Source organism: Telmatherina bonti (genome assembly GCF_933228915.1).
Source record: "Telmatherina bonti genome assembly, chromosome: 23".
In the NCBI taxonomy this organism is placed as follows: domain Eukaryota; kingdom Metazoa; phylum Chordata; class Actinopteri; order Atheriniformes; family Telmatherinidae; genus Telmatherina; species Telmatherina bonti.
Genome location: NC_136632.1, coordinates 9862833 through 9878474, shown reverse-complemented (window position 1 = coordinate 9878474; position 15642 = coordinate 9862833). Strand labels below are relative to the sequence as shown.

Below are 15642 nucleotides of genomic sequence, written 5' to 3'. Positions count from 1 at the left end.
TTGAGTGCCGCAGCTGGAAAAATGGCAGCTGAAACTGGGAGATACAGGACTGCTGTTAGCAAAAACAAAGACCCTTCTGGTCTTCTTATTTCTGTCATAAGGTACGTTTGTTTTTAATTCCGCAAACGAAGACTCAGTTGCTGTTAGGAAGTCAGATTAGACCTTTTCTTTTCTTACTTTTTCTCTTAGACTTGTATTGACAGCTAGCATTGATGCTAAAGCTACATGGGTGGTCGCTACATCTTTCCTGTTTATAGAAATATTAGCTTCGCAGTTGGTCTTTAAAAATGCGTTTTATGTACAGTATTATGTGTCAATTTTTTTTTTACTATCCATTATTTTAATTATTGCCTTCTGAGGTGGATGAGAGAGCGACATCTCGGTCACGATATCTTGCTGTCAATATTTTAATTCCATTAATTGTTTTTCTATTGAACGAGTTCTGCATGAAAAAATGTAATTGTGAAACAAATTAAACTACATAGAATAACCCCCCCCCTTTTTGGCTCAGAGTAGTTCTGTGTTCATGGATTTGGAAACATTTAGCATTGCAACAGTTGTTCTAGTTGTGAAATGATTTTAAGCCTGAGGATGAGTTTTGTTTTGTTGACACACAACCTGATAAAATGTAGGGTTTGACACCTGTTATGCATCAGTGTTAAAGGTCACCCACTGTGTGTCTGGAAATTTTATTGGGTTCACCCTCAGATTGTAATTTGTGCACCATGCTGTGTTTTACTCCCAGGTAAAAGGTTTATTTAGCCTGTATGTTTTTCTAGTCAAATAAATCATTACAAGCATTCTGATGCTGGTTTATTTCAATTAAACTTTATTTATATGGCGTCAAGTCACAGCAATGCCATTTCAAGACGTTTTACAGACAGGAAAAAAAACAAACATAATGAAAGCCAATTCCTAACAGCCTATATAAGGAAACCAACAGATTGAGTTGGCGGCTCCAACTCAATCTCCCTTGTAGATAATACATTGTATTTTTTTTTTTTTTTCTGAATTCAGTTAAGCTATTGTACTGTAGCAGCATGCTATTTTGCTCATTAAGCTGAGGCTTGAATCTCTTTCCTGATGCAGGACTCTGTCCAGCAGCGATGATGTGCAGGACAGGGAGACAGAGAAAGGTCGTCTGGAAGAAGCTTTTGAGACATGTGATAGGGAATTAGATAAACTGATTGTTCAACATTATGCTGAACTTACCACTGCCATCCGGACTTACCAGAGCATCACAGAGCGTATCACCAGCTCCCGCAACAAGATCAAACAGGTAGGAGCAACATGTTCAATAACGAATTCAGGTCTAAATGATCAAGAGGGGGTTTTACTTTTTTGTTTGAGGTGGATTTCAGAACATTAGTATTAGGCTGTATATGAAAACAAAAAGTCCTTATTTAGTGTTTTATATAAGAAAAAAACAAAACTATAGCCTACTACACTGTCTACTATTTACCAATATATAATTATTTTACACAATAAACCATTTAAAATGGCATGAGAGCATAAATGCCAATCATAACATTAACCATCAGTTACTCAGTTTCGTAAATGTCTTTTGTAGAATTTATACGTTTCATTGCAACTATTTTACACTCCCACTGTAATTATGTCCCAGTTTTTCCTCAAGTGTACCTGCATTTCCTTTTGGTGTTGTTTATCACTTAAACATCTATTGTTTCTAAGGTGCAAAAAAAAAAAAAAAAACCTACAAAGGCATGTCTCACACAACGTGTTTTAAATAGTTTCAAGTGATAAATCATCTATTTTATTTCCAAATGTCGTTTTTTTTTTTTTTTTTTCTTTGCTTTTTGTGATTGTGTTTTACAGGTGAAGGAAAACCTCCTGTCTTGTAAGATGCTGCTTCACTGCAAAAGGGACGAGCTGAGGAAGCTGTGGATCGAAGGCATTGAGCACAAGCATGTTCTGCAGCTGCTGGATGAAATTGAAAGCATTAAGCAGGTTCCTCAACGTCTGGAGACCTACATGGCAAGCAAGCACTACCTTCATGCTACAGACATGTTGGTGAGTGCGATACATTTAAAATTTACCGTTTGTTGGACTGTTTTTTTTTTTCTGTCTTGTTTTCAGTGTTATGACTAACCCTAATGATATACCAGGCAGTGCTTAGAGGTTGCCTTAGAGACTCATACCATGCATATTTTCACACATGGACACGAGTGCTTACGAAGTGTTGCTCGCAACGATTGATTCCCTCGTACCTCTCATCACTTTAAAGAACTCTTTTCTCGCCTTGAACGGTCTAGTGGGTGCAACTAACATCATCTAAGTGCAGCGAGAATGCTGCAGGTGTGTACAGATGTGTGTACTGTTTTTTTTTTTTTTTTTTTTTTGATGTGTGTTGTGAAGTATACTCAGCAGGGGAACTGAAAAATGGCATTGAGGACTAAACGACTAGAGCTCTGTGATCTGTCTGTTTTTTTTTCCTCTTCTCTCTACCCTCCAATGTCACTCCCACACATCTTCCTCCAGACTGGTAATAATTAGTTTGCAAGAATGGGGTTATCTGAGGAGGGGAATAAAAGAAGGATGGTAGTGCAGCCAAAAGACCATGAAAAATCCTCTTTGTGGTGGAGGAAAGAAAGGAAACTTCATTTAACCTGTGCTCAGGTGGCACAAAGTATCTTTTGAAAGGCTGTGTAAAGTTCAATCAGTTTTTTGCTTTACTTCTTTAAAAAGTTTAATATATACTATATGTGGATGGTGCCATTTTACACACTCACAAAACACACATACACACATATATATATATGTGTGAATTTAGGTAAACGTCAAAGTTAAGGATGTAAGCCTGGGTTAAAATCTTTCAAAATATGTAAATGATTACACCACACTTAACATTTATTTAGTTTATTCATTATGATATGATGGAGCACCTAAATTAAACAAACAAGTACAGTTTTTAAAATGTGGCACCCAGATGAAAGCATGACGAAAGTATGTTATGTTCTTACGTTTGTTCAGAGTAATGCACTATGATAAAAACTGGTCTTATTAGTGTTGAGACACTTTGGGCTCTTCAAACTTCAAATAAGCTTCAAAAGAAAAAAATGTTCTTTAAGATCTCAACTTCATCTTGGTTGTTTCTTTTAAAGCTGTCCTTATGAACTTTGGCAGATTTTCACACTCAGCATCCTTCTCGCATCTTCTCTCTTCTCTGAGATTTCTCCAGCTGGTAAAAGTCAGTCCAGTGTTGATTCTCTCTTATCTCTCGCTTTGGTACTTCTTTTTTTTTTTTCTTTGATAATGCCCTCTTGCACTTCTCTCCTGAATCAGCCAGGCTGCATGTGCAATACGACCATCAACTTGACATCCAGTTGCTGGTGTGTGATTCAATTGTAATGTGATTCTCCAGAGTTATGAGGAAAAATGAGAGAGAAATAATGTATTTCAGCCATAGATTACAGCAGAGTAACAAAGAAACATGCATGATAAATGTCATTGTGCCATTAAAATGAGTCAGAAGCAGAGTTTTAAGATTGGAAATGTATTTGTAGTGTTGCTTTAAAATCCCTATTTAATTAACTGAGGTGTTATCAAGTTTAAATGACCAGTCTAGGTCTATTCATCATCACCTACATGTTTGTATGCAGCCCACAAAGGCAACAAAGTAGCTTAGTCAGATTCTTTATGGTATTTTCAAAAATATTTAGATTTTTCTGGCAATCTAATTTGAAATGTTCATGGCTTACTCGATGATTGAGTCATTGCTCAATACTTATAACCTTATCAGAGCTGATACAAACTTCTTAGTGATTCAGATGCCCCTGAGACCTCCACAGCAACTTTTCTTTTAGAAAAAGAAACAGACAAACATGCCCAGTGGTGCTCCACAAAAGCCTGGATTCTGTTGTCCTTGTGTGAGAAAATATTCCTAAGTTTCTCTCTGAGTCATCATCATTGTAGATGTTCATACTACTAATATCACAGTGGAACTGCAATTGTTGTTTTTAGCTTCTGGAGATGGGGATTTTCACCAGATGATGCTGTACTTATCAAATCAGGGTTTTTATCACAACTGAGAATAAGTCTCTGAATGCTTTCAATATAAGAGCCACTTGCTTCTTTCATCTGTGACCTGCTTTGTTGGCATAACAGTGTACATAGGTGCTAACGGGTGCCCAAAACTTCTGATTATTGGATTGCTGCAGAAACTGTTCAATGCTGTTCTTTCCCTTTTAGTTTGAGATTTTTAGGAAACAAAACTACACTGTTTGTGCTTAAATGGTTGCAGTTTAATCTTTAACTTTATACCTTTTGGTGATTAGATCTGGCCACTAAGCTGTTTGTGGTAACAGAAAAATGAGCAAACTTCTGAAAACCACGACTGGATATTTGATGCTTACAGACATCTGTTATGATGGTGCCTTGTGGTGTGACAGGAGAATAGCTCGTATAAACATCCTCATCTCTGTTCTCCTCTGTGTCTTCCTCTCTCCAACGCTGTGTGCATGTGTGGCTTTTCTCTCAGGACTGACAATTAGAATTCAGACTGAGCTCTTGGTTTATTATTGAATGGCAGCATTAGATCCCAGTGGAGCTGGTTAAAAATGAGACAAGCTTCTAGAAAATTTCCCCTCCCTTGTTCCGAGAGTATCACAAAATCCAGGTGTCCACAACTGATACCTCCCTATGAGCTGAGACCCTTCTCTTTTCTCCTCGACTCTTCTCTTCTCTTCTCTTTTCTCCTCGACTCTTCTCTTCTCTTCGCTTCTCCTCGACTCTCCTCTCCTCTTCTCAAGGCTTCATATTCCTCATTATGCTGACAGGACTGGTCCCTAATGATGTTAACCAGCATTTCTCTGTCATCCCAGCCCAATGGTAATGAGATAACCCCCCCCCCCCTCCCTTTAATCCCCCCCCACACACACACAAACAAAAACACACACATATTCAGTGATGTACATTTATAGTTATACAATTGTATGCATAGAATTATGCACAGAGGTGTGCACATATTCACACAGGACACGGAAAGCCTTGCATGCACTGGAAATTATTATGTAAAGTTAAAGAAAGCTGATCATGAGGTGCATTAACTCAACTACTCACTAATGCAACTCATTTGCATCAACACACACTTGACCCATGCCCCCAGCCTACCGTCGCCTTCCTCCTCACCTTCCCTCCTGTGAACCACTCGCATGCAGCCTGCCCTGACCATGCTAATATTTATAGCGGCGCTATCATCGAGCCATTAGTGCCCCCTGAAATACACACTGATACACATGAACACACAGATACACACTGGTATGTTTAATTTAATGACATTAAGATGGATTTATTCCGATGTGCCATATATGCTGCTGTTCCTCTGAAGAGGCAGCATAAATTTACATGAGTTTCCTTAAATACAGAGCAGATAACAAACTGTAATCAATTTTCGGCAGGTAAACTAAATGTAATGATTATTTAGTTGAAAGGAAATAATAACGGGTGTCCTTGTGATTCTTTTCAAGAAGCAAAGAGGAGATCAGAAAAGGAGAGCTCTTATTAAAGTGTCATTAATCTTAAACACTGCTGTACCTGGAAGGCTTGGTGGATTGATTTCATTTCCGGATGAAAATTTGCTTGTTATAAATTATAATTACCTCCGGAGGTCATGCATTCTGCAGTGTTTGTCTGTCTGTCTTTCAGCAACATAACTCAAAAAATCTGAATGTATTTTGATGTAATTTTTAGAAAATGTCAGAAATGGAATAAGAAACAAGCAATTAAAATTTTGGGGGCTATCAGAAACCTGGATCCAGGATTTATTTCAAAGGGATTTTGAGAGGATTCTTCTCTATGGGGAGATAAGAATAAATTTTACTGTAGAGGTTCTAATGCAAAAATAATGCCCACAATCATTGGCAAAACAACATAAATACATTCGAGCTTAGAGCAGGTCTGTGTTTCCTGAGCTCTTCTAGTTAACTAACACTGAAAATGCCTTTCCTGTCCCTGCAAGTACAACTCTAGTATTTCTTGTCACAAGGATTTCATGCAGAATCATCACAACATAACTGCATCACCATAAAACTTGAAATCTGTGGTGGAGGTTTACATGCTTGGCTGTTTTGTTGTGCTACGCAGGTAACAGCTGTGAAGTCCTTAGAAGGCCCTTTGCTGCAGGTGGAAGGGCTTGGAGACCTGCGTCAGGAGCTGAAAAGCAAGAAGCTCAACATTCACCTTGTGCTCATCGATGAACTACACAGACATCTTTACATCAAGTCCACAAGTCGCCTTGGGCTCAAGAACAAGGACAAAAATGCTGCTCGTGGTCCAGGGTATGTTTAACTGCTGTTGCTTTTTATGGTCAGGTTTCCATTTAACATCAGCTTTTTTTTTTTTCTTTTTTTTAAAAAATTAATTTAGTTTCAATTGTTATTTTTCAGGATAAAAAAAAAAAAGTCTGTTCTAAAAATCCAGCCTTTGACCTTTTTGCATGGATCCAAAATACCAAAAGCCTTCATTCTCTCCTGTTATTTCATTAACAAGAATGAAAGTTTAGACCTTGTCTGCCTGGCCTCATTAAAAGTCACTTTATTAAAACAACACTTATTAAAACTTGCCAATTATTTTCTGAGTTGATATAAAAAACAATTACACCTTGTGCAACTTGTTGCGCTTCTTATCCACGTGTTTGCAGTGTGATAGGAAGCTCGAAGCAAATTAAGTGAAAAGCAAATTATTCATTGTTTGAGGCAATCAGGAGTCATTTCCTTAAAACTTAGCACACATTGCAAGTCATGACTGCTTTCATGTTGTGCTGGTTTTCAGGTAAACACTTTCAGCATCTGTTTGTAGTCACCAAGAGAAACACAACATCTGCATTTTCCATGCGATGACAGTGATGTTTTACAATGATTAGCAGCCACTGTGAGATTAAGTATGACCCCAGGGCCAGCTTCTTGGTTTGATGATGTTGCTGTGCAACTTATTACCGATAATGCAGCCCTGTAGCTTTTCACTCACTGTTGTTGTGTGTTAGTCTTCCATCAAAGGCATTCGACTAAAGTGTTGTTTGCAATTTTCCATGTGTGTGTGTGGGTAATAATTATGGTGGCAGTGGGCTGGTGAGGTAAAATGATTTATTACTAAGGGTCAGCTAGTGACAGGTCCTGGCCTTCCTGTATTGGGCTTCTTCTAACAACACACCAGCCTCCATACAACCCACTCACTTAGCAGGCACACTGTGTTTATACCGCCCAACTTAAAGGACCTGGATTGCTTCCACCGCAAGCTTGATAAATGACTCATTGGAAAGCAGAGCCAGTCCCTCCAACCAAAGATGCAAGGCATAGGGTTATAACAATAGATCATGTTTATTGGGAGAGTTCAGGTTCATGTTTGCATTTTTATTTTTTTACTTCTTACTAAACTTTTTTTGTATTTGTAAACAGCTATTACTCCAGAATTATTCTTTTCAGCCTCTTCTGTTCGCTTTGGTTCAGTGGGATGTTTATATGTGAGATACATAATTGTTCTTTGCAGATCTGCAACCAAAGACGCATCTCCGATGCCTGCGTTGGAAGTCAGCAGTCTGTCGACCCCGCGCAAGTTTTTGGATTCGTCCCAGTTCAGCACACCTGGATCAGGCAGTGGTATATTTTTCTTGATCATATTGGAAACATGGGGTGTAATGGAGGTAAAATTTGACTGAAGTAAATGAAAATGAAAGGAAAAAAAGAGGAGGATGAAAGTAAAATCTTGGTTGAAAGTTTTATTAAATGACATAAATCTCATTAGTTGTTCACATTAGAACCACAGAAATAAGTAGAAGTGTTGGTTTTATTAGAAAGCTGTGTAGACTTTAGCTTGCGGTTGTGTTTTCACTCTTCTGATATTCTCAGTGATGGGAAGTCATTAGCATCACTCTGGCGTGCTTCCATTTGCATGTCATTAAGGGTGTGTGCAAATTACCAGTCTGTCTTGCACATACACTGAAAGCACACAGAAACTGCTGATCCAGATTTCTCTGTAAAGGACTAAACACATTATGGATGCCTTGTTGCACATATACAAACTTTCATCCAGGCTAACACCCACGTTTCTTCCCTGGCACTATATGCCATAACATCTTCAACTATGATCATAATATACATCTCCCTTGCTAACATTATAATCATCATGCCCCCCTACGTGGACCATTAGTCACCCAGTGTCTCTGTCTTCGCAGCAGGGGAGCTGCATTTATTATGCTCTAACTGATAACCAGCACTTTTAACACAGGCTGATAATACAGACGCAATCTGTGTTCAGAAATGTGCGAATTCTTTCTCAGTTGTAGGGGCGTAGAGTCAGCACTGCGTCTCTTCCAGGCAAAGCACAGAGGAGGGCAAACAAGAAGATAATGAAAAAAGTTAATCCAGCAATAACTCTGCGTTCCCTGTGTGTTTCTGAGGTTTTATATTAAACCTGATTTTTTTTTTTTTTTCTCACCACCCACTCTTGGCTTTCTAAGTTAACAACTCAACGGGTTTTAGCTCTGTGGATACCAGGCAGCTGTACAACATACCGTTGATACCAATTAGCATCCAGGTTTCCATTAAACATTTGTTCCGCTCTGTGATTACTGTATATGCTCCTTTTTTCTTTTGTCTTTAGCTCTTGTTATGCAGCTTTTGTGATTTATGTGTCTTTTTTTCTTTGTCTCTGTATCTTGGACCTAACCTCTTGTTATTTATTCATCTTGGCTCATCAGCATGCTTCTGCATCCTCTGACCTCAAACACATAAACACACACAAATGTATAAATTACCTCTAATACTTGATAAATATCTGTTCGCTTCTCCCACATAGGAGACCTGAAAGTAAAAACTCAACCATAATTTTCCCCACATTATGCAAAGAGAACACCAGCAATTCGCCAGCACCAGGCGCTAAGTGCCTGTATACCATCATGTTAACAACCATGGTCACGACATGGCAACCGGCTTCCATCAAAGGCCTGGCTTACCATCTTGTCTAATAGCATTAGAGCACCTCATTTGTAGATAGTAATTGTCATAATTATTACACAAACTGCACTTGGAATGGGTGAAAAGAGGAAATACACCCCAAGTCCATTAACTTGCCATAAACATTAACTTTCCTAACGTGCTTTGATGGGGAATTTGGAGGCTCCATCTAATGGAAATTAGAGCTTCACTCGATACTGCCATTCTCAATTTAGCTGCTAATGTGACTAAGTCAGCTGCTGAGAGTGTGGGGGTGGGTTTTGGGGTGCAGGTGCAGGTATGTGAGCTTAAGAGACAAAGACATGTTAGCTTCCTAAAAGCTACAAATGTATTTGTTTAATATATACTAAAGTAAAAAGGGATGGCTTGTATTATAGTAGTAATAGTTTATATTTCCTGTTTACTCTTTTTGCATGCTCTTCATATTAGATTCTTATACTTTAAATATGTTTGGTATTCAGTGTGGACAGTAAAGTTGTAAAGGGCAACCTGTTTCCTTACTGTGCATATGACAATAAATGCTTGAATTTCTGAAACTACAATATATACGTTGTTCCTTTGAAGAAATGATTAGATTTCTGTTTAAATACTTTACCGGTGTTATCACAGTGAACAAACCTGTGTATGTTTATTGTTTCTTTAGTGCGTGAGCTGCAGCAGGACACTCGGGAACTTAACCAAGTAGATCTTTCTGAGGTGGATCCAGAAGAGAACAGCGCGGAGTTCATGGGCATCCTTATCCGGGTACATGCACAACTACACACAAAACAGTCCACACAGTCTAAAAACAGCTCATTAATGTTACTTTCTGTTGTCTCTGTGATGCTTTTGCTTTAAGTGAAATATTATCCACTTTATCCTCACAGGCTCTGGCCAAATTAGAGAAACTTCCAGAGACCATCAAAGCCATTATGGAGAGGCTGGAGCCTGAGCTAAAGCAGATTGTCAAGAGGTCTACCACTCAGATAGCAGACCATGCTTACCAGAGGGGGGTAAACCTCGCTCAGGAGAGCCAGCCAAGGTACAGCAAACCAAGATAACACAGTGTTAATTTATCATTTCCTTCATGACAGTATGAAACACTTAATAAGAGGGGTATTTGAATGTAAAAAAAACAAAGCAAGCTGGAGTAAAAAGGGAAAGGAGGCACAGTCAAGAGCCACAGAGGGACATACAAGCAATTCTGCCATGAAAGTTACGCTATTAATAAAATTATAATTTTCCTAACACAAATGATAGTAGAAATAACACACATATTTTTATATATAGAGATATATAAAACTGATCATTGGCAGCAGCAATGACATCTTGAAAAATACCTTAATAAAGCTGCCACTTGTATTCCCTTTAGTATCTTATCTATGTAAAAGTTTTATTAAGCTGCATCCTTCCTTATTCTTCTATACCTGGCGTACTCAGTTCAGTCCTGTGAGGGCCACAATCCAGCAGGTTTTCCATGTTTTCCTGCTTCAACACACCTGAATCAAATGAAATGTATCTTCACAGCCTGCCAGCTGTGTTGGAGCGAGGATGAATGTATTGCAGCACTCGTAGGACTGAAATTAGTAACGGTTTTATACTCACAGTATTCTCATCAGATTAAATTTTTTTCAGTTTTGTCAGATAAAAGATGGGCCCTTGCCTGTTATTGGTAAAAACTAGTGATGGCTCTCTCCCTGCAGAGTCTTAATAAAGCACTGGAGCGGGCTGATGCATCAATACATAGCATTCAGTGTGTCTTTAGGGTATATTTACAGCTGACACTACAGGCAGCCGACAATGTGTTTTGAATGCGGTCCCACAGTTTTCTCAGTCAGACAGTCAACCAGGTGTGAAACTCAGAAAATGCCTGGACTGGAGACACACCTGCCCCAGACCATGAAAACAGATCCTCTGCTGCTTTAAACATAGACACGTCATGGTTAAACAAGCCCAGACCCTCACAAACTATCTCACACCTGCTTTATAGGACTGGCACATTTTAAAAGCAGTCACGTCAGCTGCTGCAGACATACACATACAATGCGCAGTCTGGAGAAGCACAGGTCTCAGTCCACTGATCCTGAACCATTTAAGAGGAACGTCTTGTTTTCTGTCAGGGATCTTCTCTCCAGCCCTTGTCTGTGTTGTTTCTTCTGTTGCCTGCTGAATCTCATCTGACCTCGGTGTAATAGGCCGCCGTGTAGCTCATTCTCTCTTCTGCTCTGTACTGATTGTTTTAAATTTGCCTGCATGTGTATGTGTGTGTGTGTGTGTGTGTGTGTGTGTGTGTGTGTGAACATTTAACACTTAGAAGTTTGTGTGTGTGTGTGTGTGTGTGTGTGTGTGTGTGTGTGTGTGTGTGTTTTTGTGTGTGTGTTTGTATTTGGATGCATACTCTGCAGGCTCTCTCTATGTTCACTTCAATTTAAAGTCAATGCTTGTTGCTATGGCAACTCCCAGCCAATGTACCACTTGTAGGGAACAATGGTCTTGAATATTGCACACTATATTTTATAGCTCTGCAGACCAGCAGGCAACACTTAAGCACTTTATAGCTTAAACAGCAGTGTGTGGCTTGGTCTTGGAGGTTTATGTTCTCATTCAAATCATCTGTGATCCAACTCCTGTCTTCATCCAACTTTCACCAAGATGCTCCTCACATGTACTAAAGTAAGCTGCATGTACCACTGATTTGTGAGTAGCTTCATTTATAACACATTAGACCTGAATTGATATTCTTCTGATCCAATAAAAAAAAGAATTATTCCTTCTTTTTTTGGTTTTGTTATACGACATAGATAAAGTCTAATCTGAATCACTTTTATAGATCATTGATATAAAATGAGGAGATGCTTGAATGATCAAAGAGCATGAAGCCATTCTGACCAGGTGCCTCAAATGCTGTATTTGTTTTCCCCTTGTTTCAGCTGCAGCAACAGTGTTTTAACCCCCTTAAAGCTAAAGTCTTTTAAAGCTGATTGTACAGAAGGTGGATTGCTCAACTCTTTTTGTTCTTCTCTACCATTCAGCGGTCATTGCGAACATAAGAGAAGTACATGTATGTGCTCATGTTTCTGTTCTGTACGCCCCTCTATATTTGATGGCATAGGTGGTGGACATGCAGAGCAGGTGATCTTTGATTGACAAGCAGTGCTAATCTGATTTGGATGCTGTTGTTGTCCTGCTAAAGTAAACCACACATATTGCTGGTCAGTTAGCCAGAAACTGAGTGCTCCCTCCTATTTCTCTTGACTGTTCATCAGCCGTGTGTGTCAGCTTCGATCCTGAGGGGAAATGAGACGTGAGGTCTCAAAGAACAGCCGATATGGATTAGGATGGCCTCCACTGGGAGATAATGAGGAAGCCTGGGCTGTCTACACTTTCTGTCTATCTATAGGTGTAAATGCTAGGGGGTGAGGTGGAAAGAGTGCTAAGGTACTGAAAAAGGTAATAAGGGCTGTAGGTTCTGTGTGTGCATGATTACTTTTCTTGATACATGCATGGTCCTGCATTGTTTTTCTTTCCCTCTGGGTTAATGTTTACATTTGGGATATTCTATTTATCCCTTTTCTTGTCAGCCCTTCATATTAATTCATGCTTGTCATAAACATCTTACATCCACCGAGGTATAGATCACTGTGATTTGTTCCTCCCTTATGTCCATTAATAACATTTACTCCCTGCTACTGTGAGTGAAGAGGCAGACAGCCAACCAAAATGACCCCAAGCAGAACATCCATCTCAGCTCTCCATTATCTTTATGCCTTCATATAGAAAACACTGGCTACTTACTAAGACTTAGAGCATGTTGTCTTTTGTTTTGCAGCATATACACGCAGGTAATATTAAATAATTTGCAAATAGGCTCATATATTTCTCTGTATACATAAGAGAAGATGATTTGGATTTTGGAGTAACAGCTGTAATGATCATACCATAATAAGCTCTATAAAGCTGGATTTACCTTACATGATCCAAGCTTCAGGCTGTGAGCAGAATCCTCTGAAGCTGACCAGCACGTAGCAGCAGGGTGTAGGATATAAGCTGAGGCAGTGCACACTGAGAGGCATGCCAGGCTGGCTGGAAGGCTGTCAGTAGAATCGTTCCAAGTATGTGTTTAGAAGTCCTCAACCCTCTATGGGACTCGCAATCAAAAGTCTTTGAGGAACAGAGTGAGGATGATGCAGGACTTTTTCAGAATCTGCTTGCTAACCGACTGGAAAGCATGGTGCTTGAGCAGATCAGGGTGGCTGTGGCAGATATAGCAATTACAGCAAGCAGCACTGTCAGACAGAAAGAGTATAGAAATGGATTTCTGTGCATCGTCATCTCAGAGGTGTACACCCAGCAGCCATAACGCAGGGCTTACAGCGTGTTTTTTTATTTTTATTTAAGCAGTCAAGATTCAAATCAAAAATGACAGAAGAGTTAACTTTTTATAAAAAGATAGCTGGACATTATGAGGAATTCTGAAGTTTTTACTGATTTTTCCCAAGAGCAGGAGAATAATGTAACAGAGCAGCCTGAGGTTCCACAAGTCGATCCAGTGATTACTTTGGTGTCCCGAAATATAAAACTTCATGATGTCATAATACATGTTTATATGTGGGAGGTTGTAAATTATTACTGGTGAACATGTTTACATGTTGAGCCCATTGAAACTAAATTCATCATCATGCTTTTGATATTATCACATTTGGAGAGCAGGAAAACAAAAATATAAAAACAAACCGAACCAAAAAAAAGATGGATAAAACAATCCAGAAATGTTGGCAGATCACTTTTACCACAAACCCGTATCAAAGCTCCCATCAACTGAATACAACCCAGTAAAATGTCTAAGAAAGACAACTAAAACATCAGTGACTGTCAAACAGTAGTTATTTGTACACCAGCTGTAAAACCACCATTAAAATAAAGTGGGAAGACAGTGGTGACATGATCATAGGTGCACTATAAAGGTGTATCAGACTCCACTAATGCAACCTATGTTCCCTTTCTACTTTAAAAGCTCTGTCCTTGTGCAGAAAGCAGGTAGAGCACCTGAGCATTAGTGCAGACGATGCAGCTGTGAGTTTTCAATCCAGAGTGTAGCACTCAGATCAAGTGGAAGGTCAGCTTACTTTTGGCTTCACTCTTCTTCAGCCAGAGCCATTTAGAACTAATGAGAGTGACTATTCATTTGAGTCCATGTTGAGCACCTCACTACTTTCCAGCAGCCAGCCCAGGTGCTGGTTTATTACTGCAGGTAAAGTGATGAAGTTCCCCCTAAAGAGGAAAATTCAGCTAAAAACAAGAAGCAGTAAAATCTAATTAGTGATGGGAAATGCACACATTCATTAGTTTTGTTTAATTCGCTTTTCTTCAGTAGCTTTAGTTGGCTGTCAGCTTATATAATTAGCCATTTTAAAGTGTCATGAGAATACATTTCTACAGATAAATATCCTCCTGATGGCAGTGCAGATGTAAAGGTAGGTTTAAGGCTGCAGAAGCTGGAGATGCAGAATCATTTCCCTACAGTAGTATCCTGCACTTGTGATATATTAGCACTTCTAGGACTGCATTGTTACAACACCCAGAAGTTAGAATACCAGAAATAGTAGATCAGTGAGGGAGTAGTTGGAGCTGACTTGAACTGTGACGGTGTCTGGAGCTTGTCAGCATTTATTGTCATTGTTAGGGACTGGAAAAAAAAAAAACCTGCTGATACCCACAGTGGTAAATAGTTGTTCTTTTCTTTTCTTACACATGGATAAAGATCTAATGTCAGGTGGTTTCTTACCCCATCGAGTGTCTTGCCCACTGCCTCTTACATGTCTCTCTTTTCCCACACCTTTTCTGCCCTCTCTGTCTCCCTCTGCAGGCTGCTGTTGGAACTGCTAGAGCTTTTGTTTGAAAAGTTTAAGGCAGTGGCCCAGGCTCACAGCGTTGTGTTGGCCCACATGCAACAGATTGCCGCACAAGTTCCAGGAGGCACCCATGAAGAGGACATCAAACTTTACGAGCAGGCAGACGTATCTGCCAAGATCCAGACGGTGCTTCAGGTTAGTTTTGTGCAACAGCGATGGAAATAATCAACCAGATCCATTGATAAATGTCCACTGTTGGTGTCTTTTTCTCACTTAGACATGCATGGATAAGAAAACCTCAGATGCATGGTATTAATAGTATTCTGCTTTCTGTTGCTTGTTCCTTAATCATTTTTTTTTTACAAAGAACCAGTCATATAAAAACAGACACTTAAAATTAGACACTGTCAGAGTTTTTTTTTTTTTTTTACATTTTATTTACCACCACAGATTTAGTTTCCGCTCTTTTCTTTAAGATTAACCCATAGTAGATTAATCTCAAGACAAACTGGTATCAGTGTGATGGGTGGTATTTAATCTGTCAACAAGTAGCTGGAGAGAAAGGCAGGAAAGGCTTGATCGCATGGATTAGTTTTTGGCTCTTTAATTGGTGGGCGTTTCTGTTAAGTTCTTGATCCTTGCTGTCATTTGATTGGCTGTGGACAGATGTTGTGTTGACCCAGTGGTGACTCTCGGAGGACAATAAGTGACAGTTGTTCTCAAAGTGATTAGGATAATGGGTGACTGCTTTCTTATGTGTGTTTATTAAACCGATCTTGCCTGTATTGCTCCTTAACTGGGAGTTATTAATTGTATTTGAAGTATTTCTTGTAGCTAATTTG

The 15642-nt window shown here is 39.2% G+C and overlaps 1 protein-coding gene across 1 annotated transcript in view; it reads left to right on the top strand.

The window, feature by feature from the left end:
* The window catches only part of exoc4 (exocyst complex component 4), a 127414-nt gene continuing 111772 nt past the window's right edge, over positions 1-15642 (top strand). Inside the window, exons 1-8 of the mRNA XM_079262877.1 lie at positions 1-101; positions 1090-1279; positions 1837-2031; positions 6103-6296; positions 7504-7613; positions 9613-9713; positions 9836-9990; positions 14815-14995. Of these exons, the coding sequence (XP_079119003.1) occupies positions 22-101; positions 1090-1279; positions 1837-2031; positions 6103-6296; positions 7504-7613; positions 9613-9713; positions 9836-9990; positions 14815-14995 (1206 nt within the window). The 5' untranslated portion in view covers positions 1-21. The remainder of the gene's footprint in view (positions 102-1089; positions 1280-1836; positions 2032-6102; positions 6297-7503; positions 7614-9612; positions 9714-9835; positions 9991-14814; positions 14996-15642) is intronic.